Source organism: Centroberyx gerrardi, chromosome 8 (genome assembly GCF_048128805.1).
Source record: "Centroberyx gerrardi isolate f3 chromosome 8, fCenGer3.hap1.cur.20231027, whole genome shotgun sequence".
NCBI lineage: Eukaryota > Metazoa > Chordata > Actinopteri > Beryciformes > Berycidae > Centroberyx > Centroberyx gerrardi.
The window spans coordinates 21,954,195-21,973,026 of record NC_136004.1 but is presented as its reverse complement, the minus strand read 5'-3'; the positions used below and the strand labels follow the sequence as shown (position 1 = coordinate 21,973,026).

General features: G+C 45.7%; 3 protein-coding genes across 3 annotated transcripts in view; 2 read left to right on the top strand and 1 right to left on the bottom strand.

Moving 5' to 3' along the window:
• Positions 1-63: 63 nt before the first annotated feature.
• ndufaf2 (NADH:ubiquinone oxidoreductase complex assembly factor 2) lies at positions 64-13,036 on the top strand. The gene is made up of 4 exons (XM_071894827.2): positions 64-252; positions 10,116-10,205; positions 11,205-11,245; positions 12,662-13,036. Exons 1-4 carry the CDS (start codon positions 138-140, stop codon positions 12,902-12,904), a joined length of 489 nt encoding a protein of 162 aa, XP_071750928.1. The 5' UTR covers positions 64-137; the 3' UTR covers positions 12,905-13,036.
• Positions 13,037-13,994: 958 nt separating this feature from the next.
• On the bottom strand, positions 13,995-15,498 carry smim15 (small integral membrane protein 15). The gene is made up of 2 exons (XM_071894818.2): positions 15,364-15,498; positions 13,995-14,714 (listed from the first exon to the last, which is right to left on the bottom strand). The coding sequence occupies exon 2, from the start codon at positions 14,682-14,684 to the stop codon at positions 14,460-14,462; it is 225 nt and encodes a 74-aa protein (XP_071750919.1). The 5' UTR covers positions 14,685-14,714; positions 15,364-15,498; the 3' UTR covers positions 13,995-14,459.
• Positions 15,499-18,158: 2,660 nt separating this feature from the next.
• Positions 18,159-18,832, top strand: part of LOC139908177 (zinc finger SWIM domain-containing protein 6-like) — a 48,299-nt gene continuing 47,625 nt past the window's right edge. The window contains exon 1 of the mRNA XM_071894776.2: positions 18,159-18,616. Within this exon, the coding sequence (XP_071750877.1) occupies positions 18,190-18,616 (427 nt within the window). The 5' untranslated portion in view covers positions 18,159-18,189. The remainder of the gene's footprint in view (positions 18,617-18,832) is intronic.

The following is an 18,832-nucleotide window of genomic DNA, read 5'->3' as shown; positions in this document are numbered from 1 at the left end:
CCGTCCAATCACAGAACAGCTTATTCATTCCCCCCCTGAACTCGTAAGCGATTGCATAAACAACCCTGCGAGTCAGTTCACTCAGCTGGCAACGCAGACAAAATACAAAGCGATATATCACTAGTTATCCTGTAAAAATGAGCAGGTTCACTGGCGTTTTACGACGGACGTTTGGAATTTTACGTGAGCACGTTGGCACGGATCATTTAGGAAATAAATATTACGTAATCCCTGAACAGAAGACTTGGACAGGTAAGTCTTGTACTAATATTAGCCAGTCGTGATCTCTTAGAAACTACTCTGACCTCTAGACACTCACTGTTAGCCAAGTCCTACGTACCAGCAGTGACGATACGTTAAATAAATACTATAACGTTACTTATGTATGCATTCTTCTGTCCATGACTTCATCTATCCAGAGACGCACTCACTGTAGTCACCGTAACAAACTTTGTTGTCATTGCTCCCTGTACTGTTATATAGCCTAGCTTAAGTCTAGCTCAAAAGTATCACCTCGACTAGATATGTAGGCCTATACTATATAGCCGCATGAATGAGCCACTGCTTTCCTACTAAAATATGTTGCTGTCACTGTGGATACGATTTAATTGAGCCTTTTACCCTTTTACCCTTGTAGTATGAGGCTGCCACTAGATGGAGCGCGCGGCTCAATAACAATTGAGAATTGCCATTTCAGAGGTTATTGTTAGGATTTCTCAGTCTGTATTTAAATGCAATTCACTGCAGTGATTTTACTAATTAAGGAAGCAGACTTCGGTCACACAGTTGTACCAGTTCCACTGTCACTGACTTGCAAAGAGAAGAGACTCCCCCACTGTTGCAGATGAAATGATTACTACTTCATGATGAGGATTTAGAAGGAGGTCATATCTCCCTACTGAGACATGGCAGTGGTACAGTATGTAATGCATAAGCCAAGTAGCAGAACTGTGTCATCAGGCTAATCCATGGTGGGATGCCAATGGTGTCCTTCACGCCGCCTCCGACTGTTATAAGGCCAAGGACACGCTCGCTGGCCTTGCACACTGAATATGAATGCCTGTCTTACTGTGAGTCCTTTTCCAGATGCCTAACTGCACTGTCATTTGCATAGATATTTTTAAAGGAGGATGTCTAGGAAATGAATATGTTGAGGTGTAGGCCTTAATAAGGATCCAGCTGAGTGAGAGAGATGGATGATCTGCAGGTGGTCTTCGGTATCCAGGCACAGAGGCTATGCTGAATTAGAGGAATGCATCACACTCATTGTTTTGCTAGGAGGCAAGAGGGGACATTGACATAACTGACATTGGGGATGTGATGACTATTTGCACTGTTTTTTTTTGTTTTTGTTTTTTTACCAATTGACAACAAAAACACCCTGACCATGAACAATTGTAGACATTTTCAGTGATGATGTGTCATACCCCTACCTGAACTTGTTTTGGGGGAAATCTAGTGATAAAGTACGTATGAGCAAGCTCTGTAGTGGAAGCCAGGCTAATCAGGCCCACTCGAGTTAACCTGAATTGATTCAATTAATCTATCATGAATTAGCCTATAATGTAACAATATTTTTCCCCCTTCTACTCTTCATAATAAAAAAAAAATCTGATTCTAGCAATGCTACTTATTCCTACTAAAGGCTTAGCTGATGAAGACTGTGATATACAGTTGGTTTGACTACTGTTGACAAAATGCACTTATTTGAAGTCGCTTTGGACAAAAGCATCTGCTAAATGACACACCGTAATGTCATGATTCCACTTTCTCTTCTTCTGCTAGGAGTCCCTTTTCCTCCTTAAATCATTATTGGCAGGGGCCTTACCCAGACTATAGGCCATAGGTCAGGGGTCACAGGCCAAAGGGCAGGGCCTTTGCCTGCCCCAGACATGATACTGCTAGTTAACCTGCCATAGACTTATGGATAGCTCATTGTAACAGGGGGGCAGTGCTTCATGATATTTACCTGAGTCAAAATGCTTGACCAGAGCTCTGTGTTATTCCAGGTATTTGTCTAATCTGGAAGCTACACACAGCATTAATCTGGGAATTAGCCTATCCGACACAACACTTGATTTTGTCTCCCTCTCTTGGTGCCACTTTATACAGGCTAGACAAAACCTAGCATAGGCTAAATAGATAACATGCAGTACATACACTAAGTGGTAGTTCTCTTCTTTCAGGATATAACCAAACTGTTGTTTTGCTGGAGTGTGACTGACCTCTGGCGAGATATAAGACTGGTTTGTTTCTGACTGAACTTGACTTTGTGCTTCACCTTTTCTCAGCAGTTTGCAGGGAGACTTGCGCCCACCTCGTATTCATAATTCATTTCAAGGCTGCTCCTCAGCCCCTGGCTGTCAGACTATTCAAATGAGACATCACAGAAGCCCATTTCTAGCACGCTACAGGCAATCGTACCCACTGTCCAGTCACAATGAATGACACTATGGAGAGGCTAGTCGGCCTATGGAAATATTGGTTTAGAACAAACACAGTCACATATGCCACACAGACAGGCACACAGACAGGCACACACAAACACACACACACACACACACATATACACATGCGTGATAAACAAGCATATGACACTTATACACTCACACATTCACCTCTTTTTTCTGCCACTCCGTCCGTCCAACCTTGTGGAAATAAAGTGGATGCATTATTCAGTCCATATGTCTTGCTAAAGCGAGCTCTTTTTGATCTTAAACTGATAGGCCAAGCGTGGGCTCAGGGCCTAAGGCATGGACCGCAGGGCTTTCCACTGCAGCACATGAGTGGTGGATGAAAGAAGAGAGGGGACTCTCTCTCTCTCTCCTCTCTACCTACTTCTCCTATTCATTTGTCCATCCCTAGTGCTCGGTCCATCTCTCTCTACCTTTTTCTATGCCTTGCTGCTCCCATTTTCTACCTCTCTCAATCTGTTAACTTTAGAAAACTGGGGCGTAAGTAATTCTGTGTGTAGTGGGCTGGGTTGTTGAGGATGGAAATAGTTGTTAAGACAAAAGCAAAAAGGGAAACAACTCCCTGTTTTACTTGGTTCTGTCCTATCTGATTTCAACATTCTGACTTAGTGGTCTGTAACTGCCCAGGCCTCGCCCTAGGTTGACCTCTTTATTTGCCTTTCGCTCCAGTAAGTCCTTCCTTCCCTCGCCCCACCCCTTCATTGCTGCCTCTCGATCTTCCCCCTTTGAAGCCAGTCCAGTGAAGATTTCTATTCAGAACATCAGAGTAGTTCAGCAGTGTGGAGGGCTAGACCCAGCAGCGAGCTTTCTCTCCCCCTCCCCTTAGATGCTGATGCTCTTGTGTCTGCACATCAAAATGAATAGGCTTGGGTCTGAAGCACAAGTCTAGTGAGGGAGAATCTCTGTCTCTGCCTTTAGAAATGGTCCAGCTTTAGAGGCCCGCTGTGTGCTGCTGCCCCATAGAGAGAAATATGCTATAGGCTACAGAGCCCCAGTGATTGTTGTCTATGGCCAGGATACAAGAGAAAGCCACTGGCAATCTGGCCACTGGTCTTTAGAAGCCTTTTGCCTTGGTGTTGGGTCCATAGAGCTGAATAGAGAATCTATATTCTTCTCTGTTTCTGTGTGTCTGTCCCCCAGGCCCAGCTCTGCCTCACACTGCATGGGGCGCCATGTCATGCTGCCCAGATGAAAGCAAAGCATTCTGCGGATGGGCTCATTCGTCTTCGGCAGTGGGCCTGCAGCTTTGACGCCTGCCTTCCCTCCTTTTATTTAGGAAGAGAGGCACGCTGACATTATCGGCCGCTGCAGGCGCATTTGAAAATAATTGCCTGTATGATTGCTATTTTTCTTACCTCTTTGAGGAGGTGTAGCCTTTGTCTTGGAATCAATGGCTGCTCAATACTGGACAGGGGAAAGGCAGTTTCCTTTCATGTTGCAGTGAAAAGGATGTATTTTTAGCGCTATTCATTTAAGCACTGTATGCCATGCAGTTTTAATCTATTGGTCCTCTCCGCTGTGTGGAGAATGGAAGGGATTCAGAGGTTCTTCAGAGGTGCGCCACGCTGTTGCAGAGAAAGGAGGCATTGACTTGTCGTCCTATCACTATCCCTCTCTCTTTGTCTATTATTTATTTGATTCCCCAGCTCTGTTCTATGAAGTGAAAAACTGAAAAGGCCTCAGTTCTGCCTTTTCAGGATGGGCGACTCCAGGGACCAGAGGGAGTGTGTGAGTGTGTGTGTGTGCACATGCATGTGTTTGTGTGTGCATCTGTGAGTGTGCGTACGTGCGTGCATGCTTGTGTGGCATGATAACAACTGCGCACTCTGTGTGTGTGCATTTGTATCTGCTCTGTATTTTTTTTTTAAAAACCTGAGATTCTGTGTTTTCTCTCCACTTCATGCCCTAACACACTTAACACAACAACAGATGGCTGTGTGTCATCAGAGCATTGATTCAAGCCGCATATTTCCATGGAAAGAGTCACAGCGGAGAGAGACGAGGGTCCAAATGGCTGTTTATTCTGCCACAAGTCATCCCCAGGGTGCAATGAAGGAAGGTCTACCCTACAGTGGGACACCAAGTCAGTGTTTGCCATGGAAGCACTATGTCCAGAGCTGCTACAGTAAATCATGTTAATTGATCAGCAGCTTTGCCATGCATGGGGTTTAAATGAAGGTTGTTTAATCATTATAGGAACACCAAGTGTGTTTAGCTCATCTTTCTGTATGCCGGTTGCCAAGTGTATGGATGTGTATGTGGTGAAACATCATGGAGTGGCTTAACTACTTCATTAAAAAGGCATTTAAAATGATAGACCCGGAATATGCGAGTGGGGTATAGGCACATTTATTTCTTATGGAGGAACATTAGAAATGGGCCTAGCTGCAGTATCAGTGGCCTAGCCATTTAACAGGTCTATTAAACACTGCTGATACGTATTCCCAAATACACTCCTGACTCCACCCACTTCAGGACTGACACCTTTTAAATGAATGTGATTCTTTCCACCTCCCTCAAAATGATTCTGTTTGGAGAGCAATGACGGACAGCTGGTCATGCCAGCAGACGGAAGACAACAAATTAATAGACATTTTTTTCCGTTTGGCCTAGATGTGATTCACTGTCCAATGCACTCGTCTCTCTCTCTGGTCAGATGGCCAGCTGGATGTTTTGACACCTCGGGGCTCCCTGTCTGTCAGAAACTCAGCCGGGAAGACTGACGGACAGACGGACAGACAAGCAGACATCTCCCGAAGCCTGCCGCTGCTTATTCAATTCAGAATATTTTAATAAAGCAGACAGGCAGAGAGGAATAAGGCTAGAAGTAAGGAAGGGTAAGATAAGACTGAGAGAGACTTATAGAGGGTGGAAAAAAAGGCGGGGGAGAGAGAGTGACAAAGAACAAGGGGGATGCTGACATATGGGGTGAAATGATAGAGTGGGGGAAGAATGAAGAGAGTGAAAGTGAAAGGAGGGTTTCTGACAGAAAGAGGGTGAAATGAGTGGGTGGAACAGGCAGACAGAGAGAGGGAGAAAGAGAAGGTGGAGGTAGGTTAATGGAGAGAGAGGGGGACTGAAGGTGGAATGGAGGGAAAGGAAGGGGGTTGGATGAGAGTGATAGAGGTGAATAGAAAGGGGTGGACAGCTCGGTGTATGGACATCACACACATGGGCCTCAGAGGAGGAGGGGTTCCACACTGCTCCACGGCCTCACAAAGAACGCTGACTTCCTGGCTCGCCATGGTCCTTTTCTATAGTCCGTTGGACAGGGAGGAGATTTAACGAGGTGGTCTGAGTCTGGGCTAAAGTATCCCTTCCACCCTCAAGGAATCCTGAGTTTTGTTAAAAGTAACACACCAGGGAAATCAGGGTTATTCTTTTCGGCATGGTATTACTTCAATATGAATTATTCTCCTCTGTTCTGCTCTGAGTCGCTCATGCCTCAGTGGGATCGACAGCAACAGGGACAAACAGAATGAGGGCTGAATAAAAACGAACACCAGCAGGCCTAGTTTATGCTTAAGCTCCTCCTCTCACCAGAACGGATGCAAAACAACGGCTGGCCTTTTCCCTCTAAACCTCATCCCGCGTCACTAGGCTCAGGGCTAACTGGTAACCATGGTTACGGGCCCCACACATCCCCCCATTTTTTTTTTTCCAGGGAAGGAGATTGGAGGGAGAGAGAGGGAGAGGGTGTCAGTATTGGTACCTGGTGCCCCTGTATCACTGATGCTTATCGGATCACTCCATCTTCATAAAGCTGTCCATTACCATGCACACACCGGTCCCCTACCCTCTCCAGCACACAGCTCAGCTGGAAAGAGAAAGACGAGCCCCAATCCAGTGAGTCCATAGGCCGATGGGCTAGCTGCTCCAGCCAGCTCCTATGTAGCCACTGCTGTTGGCTTTTTGTTCCAGTACAGTGCCAAGCCTGAAGCTTTACGCTTTTTCTCATACACTCGGGAAGACTGAGAAAGCTGTTCTTTCTACTGTCTTTTGAGAGAATGCTGGAATTGAATGTAGTGTTGTGGCACGTGGGAGCTTTTGTGTGCACTGCAATCTGTTCTGAGACTAGTGAAAGTGGTGTTTCTCTGTATGCACATCGGTGTTGATGGTGAGACGTTGGTCCACAGGTTTAAGTCAGATCTCGGTGGAGGAGGCCGACTCTGTTTTGTCTTATCTGAGTTTTTCTGGCTCTCTCTTCCTGGATGATGCCAGTAGAGGTGTGTTCCCCTGACGCCTGCCTCCATAATCAAAGGCAGTGTGCAGGAGAAAGGCACACAGGAAGAGAGACAGCGCAAGAGGCCCTGAATGACATTGTGGAGGTGAAAAACCTCTCAGGTCGCTCCCAGCACTACTCACCAGGGACCTGATGTGTGAAGTTAGGGTTTTTGTGTGTGTGCGCGTGTGTGTGTGTGTGTGTGTGTGTGTGTGCAAATGAGCATGTATATGTGTGTGGGGAGGAGGGGGGGTAAATATGTGCAAGTGTGTGTGTGTGTGTGTTGAAGCAGGTGATGGAGTTTAACAGGGTGTGCTCAGGGTTCAAAGAGCAGCCCTCGGAGCGCATCACGTCTCATTCTAACGAACGAGAGGGATAGGCATCCCCGCTGTTTGATTGGCTCCCGATCTCGCTGCCACGGCAACCCCTCATCCGTCCTGCCTCCCCTTTTCCTCCCTTCCTCCTTTCCTCCCCTCCCCCCAGTTCCATCGCTAGGCTCACAGATGAGTCGCGCTCAGACAGGTGAGATGGCTCATGAATATTTATGAGGTGGGATTTCATTCCTCCTGCCGCTGGCCCCTCCCCCTCTCCAACGCTGCGCTGCGTTTGTCCTTCACGGTAAGAGGCAGCGTCCTCGCTCCTGTCCCTCAGGTTAATCTGCCTGTTCTCTAGCCAGTTGTGTGTGTTTGTGTGTGCGTGTCTGTGTGTGTGTGTGTGTGTGTTTTTGACTGGTAACTAGGTTCCCCCCTAGTGAGTGATGGGAAGGCAGACCTGTCACAAGGGGGCCCGCTGAGATAGAGAGCTCCTAACACCCTCCACACCTCTCTCTCTCTGTCTGTCTCTCTCTCTGTCTCTGCCTCTCTCTCTCTAAGACACAGAGGTAACAGAAGGTGGGGGAGAGCGAGGGCTAGTAAAGGTGAGAGCACTCAGCTCTGAACTGTGAAGTAGAAAGATAGGCTACACCCAATCTGGCTGTGTCAAAGATCCTAGAATAAGAGTGGTTTGTAGGCACTGTTAAGGCTATGTTGCCAATTTGAGCTGAGAAATCAATAGGTAAACAATGTGCCTGTTAATTCTGTATGCTGCATTAGGCTAAGACTAGGCCTACATGCAGTAATTGCATTCTTTAATAACGCTAATGTCCACAAGTAAGGTTGTTGCAATAGTATTTTTAATCTTGCATACCTTTTTGACTGATTCCTATATCGGCTCCTGTGAGCTAATTTGTTGTTCTTTTTTTCTCTAAGGTGCTGTCTTTCTTTTGAAGTTGTGTAGTGAAAATGGTATAGCCTTGCCCTATGTGTTTTCCTGCAGTTGTCCCAGATCAGAGATTACCAAGAGAGCAAGATTCACCCCAATCAGACTGACAAGCCTCCTCCCAATGTGTATGTGGTGGGAGGATCAGGCTTGTTTCATAAATATATGTACATATTTGTTATTCAAATCCAAGGATAAAAGCCATGGTGGAAGGGGTTTAGTCATGCTGCAAAAGCAACGAGACAAGAGGAGAGCCATGTTAGAAAGAGACAGAGAGGAGAGGGGGGATGCAACCTAGCAGAGAGAGAGAAAGAGAGAGGAGAGGGGGAGAGAGAAAAAGTGGGCGCCTCTCTTTATGCTTATTAGTTAGGCATTAGCTGTAGCTAAGTACATTGCTTGTGGGGACTGTATCATAATTGTACCATTTCTGTCTGCTGCCACCCACACCCAATGCAAATATGGATACGATCTGTTTATAATTAGCATACCTGTTAAATGTATTTGTTGGTATCGCCTAGAGAACACAGCCTTTTGTTTGTTGGCAGTTGTTTTTGTTCTACTATCCTGGGGGTTTCTAGGAAAAACATTCTCTGATGACTTTTTAAGGCATACATGTAAACAAATAGAATGATCATAGAATGCATTCTACACACTGCTGGGCCAGCCTTGCTGGTAAAGTTGGGTTAGAAAATGCAGTGTTTTGTCAGCCCTGGATATCATAAAACTAAGGCTACAGAGCTAGAGCCTATGAGGCCCTATAGTGACAATCTAGTGGGAACCCAAGCAGAGGTATACTAGCCTAATTAGCTGACCTGATTACTATATAGGCTGGATAAAGTATGGAATGGAACAACGTCCTGATAAGGCATAATTACAGAACAGAACAGGGAAAAAATGATCGTCCATGCATGTAGAAATTTGTTTTTTAAGTTAAAACTAAAAATGAACACGCGTTTAGGAAATACAAGAAGACACAAGAGAAGCACAACACAGCCTCCGGTACACACACGTTGGCAGTTTCTCAGACTACCATCATTCATCCATCCGTGTGCCATAGCTATCTGTTATGGCTGAAGTAAACATTAAGGCCATCAGTCTGCGGTGTGCGTGGAGGTGGTTGGCTCCATTTGTCCATGTCCAGTCAGCTGCGGAGAGATGGTGATGGAATCCTGACAGATTGTCTGTGTTTTGGAGCGTGTTGTTTTCCTTGCCCATCCATTTCTCTCCTCCGTTCGCCATGCATCATCACTCTCTCTCCCTCCTTCTCCCTCCTCCTTCCTGCCTCATCATTTCTCAGAGGGATGGGAGCGATGGATGGACGTCCGGCTACCTGCAAGGAGAAACTATGGAAACAGAGCACTTGTTATTAGTGAACGCTGTATGAGGCTCTGTAGCACCACACAAAGACATAATTCTATCTCTCTCTTTCTCTGTCTCTGTCTCTCTGTCTCTGTTTCTCACTCTCTCTCTGTGGGTTCCCCCTCTACCTCCGTCTCCATGTCATTGTGTGCCAGCCAAACTTGTCTAATCAGCAGATTCGACCAAAATAATTGGCGGTGGCCTTGCTGCTAGCGAGCGTCGTGCTGTATACAGATAGGGGAGGGAGCACTTAATATTCCACGCAGCTCATGCCTCTCCTGTTCCCTGTGATATCTGACCTCTTTTGTCTCCTGCTTGGCTTGATGTTGATTTTGGAGGGCATTGTTAGCCCGAGCGCTGTGATTGGAAGAGGTTGTCAGTGAGGGGGGCTGTGGTTGGTGGGTTAAAGGGGGGCTGATTTGCATAAAGGCTTAGCCCAGATTTGGAGCCACTCAGAGAGATCTGAGGAGAAGGGCCCGAGGGCCACGAGGTAATCATCCATGGCCTGTCACAGCGCTGTCATCCCTCTGTGTATTTGTGTGTCTGTGTGTCTGTCTGTAACTGTGTGTGTGTGTGTGTGTCTGTGTGTGTGTGTGTGTGAGAGAGAGAGAGACAGACAGACAGACAGACAGACAGACAGAGAGACAGAGCGAGAGTACTGTGTGTGTGTGTGTGTGTGTGTGTCTTTGTGTATGTTTGTATTCCTTTGTGTTTTGTATGCATCATTGTTGAGCATCTCTGTTTCTCCCTCACTCTTGCGCTCTCTCTCACTGTTTTTCTCTCTCGTTTGTTTTGTTTCCCAGGAAGGATGGTCCGTGCCAAGCGGCTGGTAGTGGCAGCCAATCCTACAGAATATGAATATATGGAAGGCAGCATTCCACTGGAGTGGGATGGTAAGTCTGGACTGTTGTTACATACTTTGACTATCACTAACATGGATAAATGACATGTTAACAAAAGAGCTACCGAGTAGAGTACACAAAGTGCTGCACATATAAAATAGAATAACAAATTTGTTGCTGCATCTATTGGGGCCTAGGCTAATCCATTGATTTTGTTTTTCATACTGCGAGATGGGGGTTGGGAAAGCATATTCATGAGTTTATCAAAGACGCCTTCTGCTGGTGTTATACAACCGTAACATAAAATAGTGTTTCAAATTTCTTACAACTGGATACAAACTGTTCCCTCTGTCTCCGACTGGCTTTATCCACCTTAAACCCCTCATCCTGCTTCGCCCCATCCCTCATGCATTTTCATCAGGATGCAAATAAGAAAGGGATAAAAGAGGCCCAGAATCCCTGCGCTAGCTGGAGGAAGAGTTAGAAAATCTCTCTCTTTCTGGCTCCCTTTAACCTGCCCTGCTGTGCAGCTAGCTCAGCCAAAATAGAGCTTCTTAAAAAGAAAAAGAGGATGACAGAGAGAGAGTTCTGCTCAGGGAAAACAGTTATGAGGAGAAGGAAGAAGGACAGAGGTATTGATAGAGAATGACAGAGTGTGTACTTTTTAAATTCAAAGATCTGAGGAGAAGAGATGTGCACTTTCTCGTCTGAGACACGGTTCTCAGTGGCCCTGCACAGCCTAGACTAAAGCAGGATTATAGTTTTTAGTTTATCATGTGTACAGCTTGCATGCTTTACCATTGTGTGTCTTTTCCCCATAGTTCATGAAGTGTAATGAAACAAAACAAACTGAAAATCCTGTATACAGTCCCCCATCTACTGTAGCTTGGTTACTCTGTAGTTAACACCAAGCGACTGACTGTAGTTCCCTGAAACTGAATGATGCTATCACTACAACCTTTAAATATGACTGCAGGTTTTGTTTGTGCAGCGTATGTTTGTGTGGGTGTTCTCACTCTTTTTTTTTTTTTTCTCTCTCTCCTCCTCCAGCTTGGATCCGAGGCAGACGGAAGGAGCCCCCCTCCATCGAGGTACGTCTCCCCCAGCCTCCCTGCTGCGGTGATGGTTGGACTCTGGGGGACTGGTTACAAGGGAGGGAAGAAGCAAAGATGGAACGAAAGGCTTTGATTTGATTTCTCTCACAGTTTCCAACAGAATCCAGGAACTTTGGGGGACAGGTGTTAAAATAAACTGCTGCTGAAGTGCATTGATGGCGAGACTGAGAGCAAAGACAGCCTCTGAACAAGGGGCTCACTGACACCATGTCCTAGTTTACTTTCTTTTTGCCAGCAGAAGCCTGCATCTCTGTATTTATGTTTTATTTCTGGCAGTCTCTAAGATGGGAATGGCGAAGGAGTGCAGTTTTCCCCCTCATGTACCTCTCACTGGGTTTATTGCTCTTTTAAATGTGAGAATGCTACAGATTATTTGGCCAGTGAAATGTGGGTCTATAGGAAATCCCTTGGAAGGCCAATACCCAGGCAGCTCTCTCTCACTCACTCTCTCTATCTCTCTGTCCTCTCTCTCTGCCAGTGGCCAATGCCATCCCCTCTTTCTATTGCCAGAACATTCTATTCCAATTTTCTGCCTTGTGTCTGCCCAATAGCAGCCATCGACAGCTGGACAGTGTTGATGTGGCCAAGACTTCACTCCCAGCACATTACCCTACCCCTTGTCACGCTCCCTCTCTTCCTGGTCCAAGCCGACATAAATTGATTGGATTAAATCCTGTCATTAACAGGCTGGAAAAGCAGCTCAGTATGTTTGTCTCCATCCCCAAAGCAGGGCTTTTTGGCCACGGCTCTCCCCTCTCTTTTCCAGTCCTTTAGTACTGCCAACACACAACAGCATTATGCCCAGTCCTCCCTTCCTTTTTGGCTCCCTGTGCTAGGGAGAGGCTAACATCACTGGACACTAGCTGCAGCTCCAGTGGGTAACTATTCCACTAGTGGACTGCATTCAGGTTGTAATTGTTTCCATGAGTTGGAATGGTTGTTTAAACTCCAAATGCCTCCTGTCATGTCAGAGCTTACCAATCCTTTCCATGTACTACATTTTAACCAGGGTTTATTGGACCAGTGTAGGTTAACTAAGCACGCTCACTCTTTTTTCCAGTAAATGCCCTACTTCAGACTCAGCAGTTACACACATTTGTTCCTGGAAGCTGCCCAGTGCAACTGCATGTCTTCTGCTTTTGACTCGTGAGCAGTTGGGGTTATGTGCCTTGCTCAAAGACAAAACAATGGTAGTTGTTAAGGAAGGGAAATCAACAGAAAAACAGTTTTTCTGTCTGTTCTTTATCACAGACCAACTTCTCTAATGTACAGGCATCTACCACCTAAACATTTCCAACAACACCACAGACCTTGGCAGATGATATAAACTACGGTGTCACAGACTGCACTGTCTAATATGCATGTGTATATGTCCACCTGTATGTTACATAGGAGCTGGTGAAGAACAAGCTCTACAGGGAGCAGATCAAGCTGAAGGCCAGGGAGGTGGAGGAGAGAGATCTGGTCCTACAGGCTAAGGAGTACGAGGAGGGTCTAGTGGCTGCGCCCTCGCAGACCGTGGCCAAGGGCCACGCAGCTTCCACCGGCTTCGGCCAGGAGCAAATCAGTGAGGAGCCCACCAGCACTGCAAACACATTCCAGCCTGGCTCCTGGATGCCCAACCCCAAGAAATAAACTGAGATATTTATATATATATATATTCACACATATACAAGATAATACTTCCATCAGTCATCTGGAAGCTGAATAGACTCCATAAGTGGCGACAATTTAAAGGTAGCTGTAAGGGAAGGTTTGATCTAATAAAGCTGAAATTGGTGTACCTTCTATAGTGACTGAGTACACCAAACCAAGAAAGGTACTGTATCAAGCGTGAGAGGGATATTGCACTAGATCACTTCCCAAACTGTGATTACCTTAGTTGAAATCAATCTAACTCTTTACCAGATACTTAATTGTTTTACAGAGCTAAACATAAAATATGTTTCAAATTCAAGCTGAAGTAGGACAGACTGAGGTATTAAACTACAACCAAAGAAAAGATGTCCAGTTCTTTTTATTAAATATACAATCATTTTTCACAGTGTAAAGATGAGAGGTATTACTTGTTATGGAATCATGTGGCAAAGCTTGTATTTAATGCTGTGGGAATTGTTTATATGTATATAAGTTTTTTTGTGGACTGCAAATTAAAACTCTGAGGTCGGTTCAAGGCGGAGCAAAGTGGTGCAATGCAGCTGTAGTTACAATATTTTCTGTGTAAATAATGTTTCCATTCATCATATGGAGGTGGTGTCCAGTGGTTGTGAATCATATCTCAAATAATGAATAATGCGATACTGTGTTGATGCCCATTGGGAAGTTCTATTTCGCTTGGCCTCCTCCACAGGGAGGTTTAGCTCCAGCACAGCACCCTTGGAGCGGAAAGGTATTTAGTGTCTTGTTCAAGGAGACTTCAGCAGAGCAGTCGCTCGCCAGCCTGGATCCTCTGGTTGAAAGACGACCTCCCAACTCACTACGCCAACCATGCTATGCACTCAGGAGATGACAGTACACTGAAATCAGTAACAAGTCAGGTTTTCTAAGAAAAGGGAAATGGATTAGCAGTTGGCAGAAACCACTTGTATATATTTAGAATTATCCTTTCATTTTCTTTATCTGCTTACTCTTTCTCAGGAGGTATTCAGATTTATTTCATATTAAATAAAGGCACTTGTAGTGATTGCTTTTTCATCAGTCTGACATTAAATCCACAAAGAGGCAATTATATTTTCTTATCAACCATGGAGACCTTTATTGATTAGAAAGTAAATCATTTGGACATTTTGCTAGTGACTTGGAAGAAAAATTCCAGTATACTCATTACATTATCAAATCAGCAAAACAGCGGGTGCTAAAAATGGAATGCAAGGTGTTGCAACAGCTGCACAACAATATACCGGTGGATCTCTGCATAGAAACAGATTATACAGATGACCACTGTGCTCTTGCTGACAAGAGTCCCATTGGGATGAGCCTCCTCCCAGCAGTACTGTCCGTCTCAGCACTGTTAGGCCTATAGGGCCAGTGTCCCCCCTCCTCCTCCTCCTCCCCCAGACAGAGGGATAGCAGGCCTGTGCTGATGGTAGGACTCGGACAAGGGAGGGCGGCGCACCTTTGGAGTGAGGAGAGCCTCGGTTGCTGTCCCTCCTATTCCTTGCCCTCATCCCTTCATCCCACCCTCTGTGGCTCAGTCTCTCTTGGCCCTCTTGGCTTTGGCTATATTTTCCTGACGTTTCTGCTTTTTCTTCTGTTCGCGGTCACGCGCCTCAATCATCTTGGCCAGTTTCCACGACAACAGCGCGCTGGCAATGAAGAGAGGTGTGAGAGCCAGTATGACAGTCGTCAGGAAACCGTAGGGGTCTTTGGCAGCCCACTCCACCACATACTCTGCCCACGCCCGCACGTCAATCATCCTGGTCACCAATGACGACAACTATCAGACCTGGGCAGGGCGACCAGGAAGAGAATGGTGATTAGCCAAACACACACATGAAATGGATTACAGTAGTTCAGCGGCAGATGTACTAGCGTTACCTCTAGATATCAAGCTAACATTAGGCTACATGTTGCAATAGGATTTCATGTCATCACAATTATCACAATCTGTGTCCACTGGTATCTCTACCACGGCAAATCAAGTCATCAAGATGGCTTCGTGACATCTGACGTTAGCAGGTTAACGTAACTAAGCGCTCCAACCAGCCAAACACTCGGTCATAAAACTGTTGGTAACGCTAACTAGCTAGTAACATTAGCCACGAAACGTAACTATATTCAGGGACGGAAACCTTACTTGTGGCTTAATACCGTCTGATTTACACGCCCTCTGCTCTGGCGATAGCTTCCTAGCAAACAAGCTAAGCTAACATCCCCCTCTGCCCGTCATTAGGATGAGATTTGCATTCTGAGATGAGGATGAAAGATTTGCATTGCTAGCTAAACCGCCTATCCACAACGGCCCAACTCAGAAGTAAACCCACTATAGTCTAAACAGCGAAACGAGAGTATCTGTAAACGTAACATAATTACAGGTGTAGATTTTGATATTAGTTAGTGGTGGTATAAATACGCTAAATAGTAAATATACTCACCAAATGGAGCAATTTTGTTTATGTCAAGGCTGCGTCCCAGCTCCCCTCTCTGCCTGGTTCCAGGAACTGGTCGCATTCTGTTCACTCGCGATTGGTTATGACGTCCGCCTCAAGAGATGGGAATTGTAGTCCTTTAGCCAGGAAAACCAGACTGAGAATTATAAATAAAAAATCTAGGCTTCTGTAGCACCGAACGCATTGGAAATTATTTTTAAGCGAAAGAGCTGGTCTCTCTTGGTAAGTTTAAAATGACTGTGAAGGGTTTTCAGGTAGTCTCGGTAAGGACTGACCTATACTTTTAGGTTTAGCTCATGCATGCTTTTCATTGGTCATACAGAGTTTGACTTCATGTGATTTATAAAGTAATTCTTATGTGTTTTGCTTGTAGCCTATTTGTAATTTTTACATTCATTGGTGTAGCCTTTATTGTTTTGTTTATTGTTTGTGGAAATTTGCCTTTGGCATCTCGGTTAAAAGAAATAAAATAACATTAAGTGCAAAGGAATAGCAGTCTTAAGAACATACAATTAAATGCAGTAAAAAAAACAACAACATAATAAATAGATGTGGGGAAGAGGTGGGGGGCAGCAGTAATAAATAAATGCAGTAATAAATACAAAGGTGCTGTGTAATGAATGCTGAATACTACTACTACTACTACTACTACTACTACTACTAACAATAATAATAATAATAATAATAATAATAATAATGATAATAAGTGGGGAGCCTTACTCCAAATTGTATATCAAAGCCTATAAGATTGATAAATTTTGTCTGGCTTGGATGCAGAATTTAAAACCTATGTTTCAATAAAATTAAATTAGATATAGGTTTCCATGAACTGATGTCCTTGAAGGTAAATATATCTTAATTTCTGAGGGGAGGTAGTACTGTAAATGTTGGAGAAACAGGCCAGTGACCAGAAGGTTGCTGGTTCAGATCACCAGGTGGACTGGAAAATTCTGGGCGAAGAATGAATAGTGCTCTCCTCTCCATCAGCAATTACCGTCAGGATGCCCTATAGGGCCAAGCACATAACCCTTGTAACTGTACTGGGCATCTTCCAGTAGTGACTATGTAACTATATATGAATATGATGTGATGCTGAAAAAAAGTGTGCATGCTCAATAAACCATTGGATAATGATTAAAAGATAAATATTTTATGAGTAACGCAGGACCTTCTTTTTAAAACATTAGCGTTACTAGTCTTCTTTGTGAATAGACAAAGAGAAAGCTGACACCTTCTAGCTGAGGCAGAGACTTCTGATCATGTGTCGGATTGCTCTGCCGGAAGAACAAAGTGAAGGATAATGCAATAACTTCACTCTTTAAAAAAAAGCTAAAAACTGTACTGGTCTTCTGAGAAACATGACTAACATAACAAAGGAGGACCTGCTGGCTCTGTGAACTTCCTGTGGGGAAGTATTGAAACCAAATCAGGTTAGGCCACATCTGCTCCGTCCATACGGCATGGATCACTTTCAGAGTAGTTCAAAGGCCAGCCTTTTACTCACAGAGGAAGGAGAGGGGCAGCTGGGAACACATGCAGAGGACAGACAGACAAGCAAACACACACTCTGGTCTACCAACATAGTTTTGGCCAGTTTTAATTGACAATTTAGAAAAACTCCTCCAATCTGGAGCCTTTCTTGTTATATGGTTATAATTATTAGCTTCTGCTGTATGTCTCTACCCCATGTGTGTGTGTGTGTGTGTGTGTGTGTGTGTGTGTGTGTGTGTGTGTGTGTGTGTGTGTCACAGGCGGAGATCCAGGGGGTGGGCAATGCAGCCGCACCCTGGCCCCTGATGACTATTTTACTCCTCCAGAAGTAAATAGCGGGGCCCCCTTTCATGACACAGCTATGGAACTAACATTATCAACAGACAGGGAGGGGGTCCATAAAAACGGCTGCACCAGTATTTATTGTTAACCAGCTCCACCAGTGGTGTGTGTCATGATGGTTGCAAGTCAAACCACTAGTCTGGCCAGACCTCAAAGAATTTCTGACGTCCTTTGATTTTGCCTTTTCTGCAGCAAGGGTGATAGACTAAATTACTTGAGTGATAGATGAATACAAGGCATGAAAGAGGCCTCTTAAAATAAAGATAAATCCTCCGTGTGGGGGAGAGAATGAGAGCATGTCTTTTAAAGTGTGTGTTATGAATTGCCTATAGGCTGCAGCTAGTGAGCCAGCCATATAGCTACCTAACAGCTGACCACAATGACTGATAAATGACTACGGAAGACAGGCATGTCCATGGCCCTATATCTTCATGTTCCTCCTCCCACGCCCTTTCTCTCTCTGACAGCTGAGAGGCCTTTGGACTTTAGGCCTTGAAAACAACCCTCGCGATGTTATTGAGAAAGGCAGAGCCCGCGGTGGTAGCACAGACTCCAAAAGAAAAAAATCAACTCTCTTGCCCCCTTTTGCCCCTGTGGGAAACTGCGAGACCGCCCCTGGATTAAGTCCCCGCCTTTAAACTCAAATAAGAAGGAAACTTCAAAGGCCGTCGGCCGCCGGGGCCCCGCCCTCGCGCTCCCGAACGGCTTCACAAAGGATTTGCCGACGTTCGGGAATTCCGCCTCCAGTTCCTTTTATAGCGCCACTCGTGCGCTGGCAGCGCTCCAGGATCCCGCCCATCCCGGTTACTTTGACAACACAAAGGACTTCACGGAACTCGGAGGCGCCGCCTCCTTTTCCAAATAAGGGCAGTCTCTCCATGTACGGCAAACAATCGGTGCGAGATTGCCCTTTTCTCTTCCTTATCCCGTTTATATGATCGGAGAGGAACTGCGCTTCAGGTTGGAAGCGGTGCGATCATGGCCGAGCGAGTCCAGCAGCCCCCAGCCAAGCGGCTCTGCTGCCGGCCCGGCTACAACCCGGCATGCAGGCAGGGGCAGCGGGCTGGAGGAGTCCTGTGTGGCGGCACGGGGTCCGCTCCAGGAGGGTCGGGAAAAACGCACAACCCCGAGTCGCTGCTCGACATCGCGGCGCGCAGAGTCGCGGAGAAGTGGCCGTTCCAGAGGGTGGAGGAGCGGTTCGAGAGGATCCCGGAGCCCGTCCAGCGGAGGATCGTATACTGGTCATTCCCGAGAAGCGAGAAGGAGATCTGTATGTATTCCTCTTTCAACGCCGGAGGAGAGGAAAGTGGGACTAGCGGGGACAATAATGACGAGACCCAGCTGCCTTTCCTACGGGGTGTCACTCTCCTAGAGGGTGGCTGGGTGGACAACGTATTGCAAGTCGGTGAGTGGGCTACAATAAGCGGCTTATAATGCAGGGAAACGGAGTATAACAAATAAAACATCTAACCCACAGTGTTTGGCTTTTTCCATGGAACCGTGCCAGGCTTTTAAAGGGCTTGTGTTTGCCTTCCGTAGTCTTGTCTATTATCAACCATGTAGGCTATTTCTAAACCAGTCTACCCTATAGCTGTGTGAGAATAGCCTATTTTCAGAGAAG

Excerpts from the sequence above, each read along its gene's own strand:
- ndufaf2 (XM_071894827.2), top strand. The coding sequence starts at position 138 with ATGAGCAGGTTCACTGGCGTTTTACGACGGACGTTTGGAATTTTACGT. Across the intron at positions 10,206-11,204 it reads CATTCCACTGGAGTGGGATG|CTTGGATCCGAGGCAGACGG; the intron begins GTAAGTCTGGAC and ends CTCCTCCTCCAG. Across the intron at positions 11,246-12,661 it reads AGGAGCCCCCCTCCATCGAG|GAGCTGGTGAAGAACAAGCT; the intron begins GTACGTCTCCCC and ends TATGTTACATAG.
- smim15 (XM_071894818.2), bottom strand. The coding sequence starts at position 14,684 with ATGATTGACGTGCGGGCGTGGGCAGAGTATGTGGTGGAGTGGGCTGCC.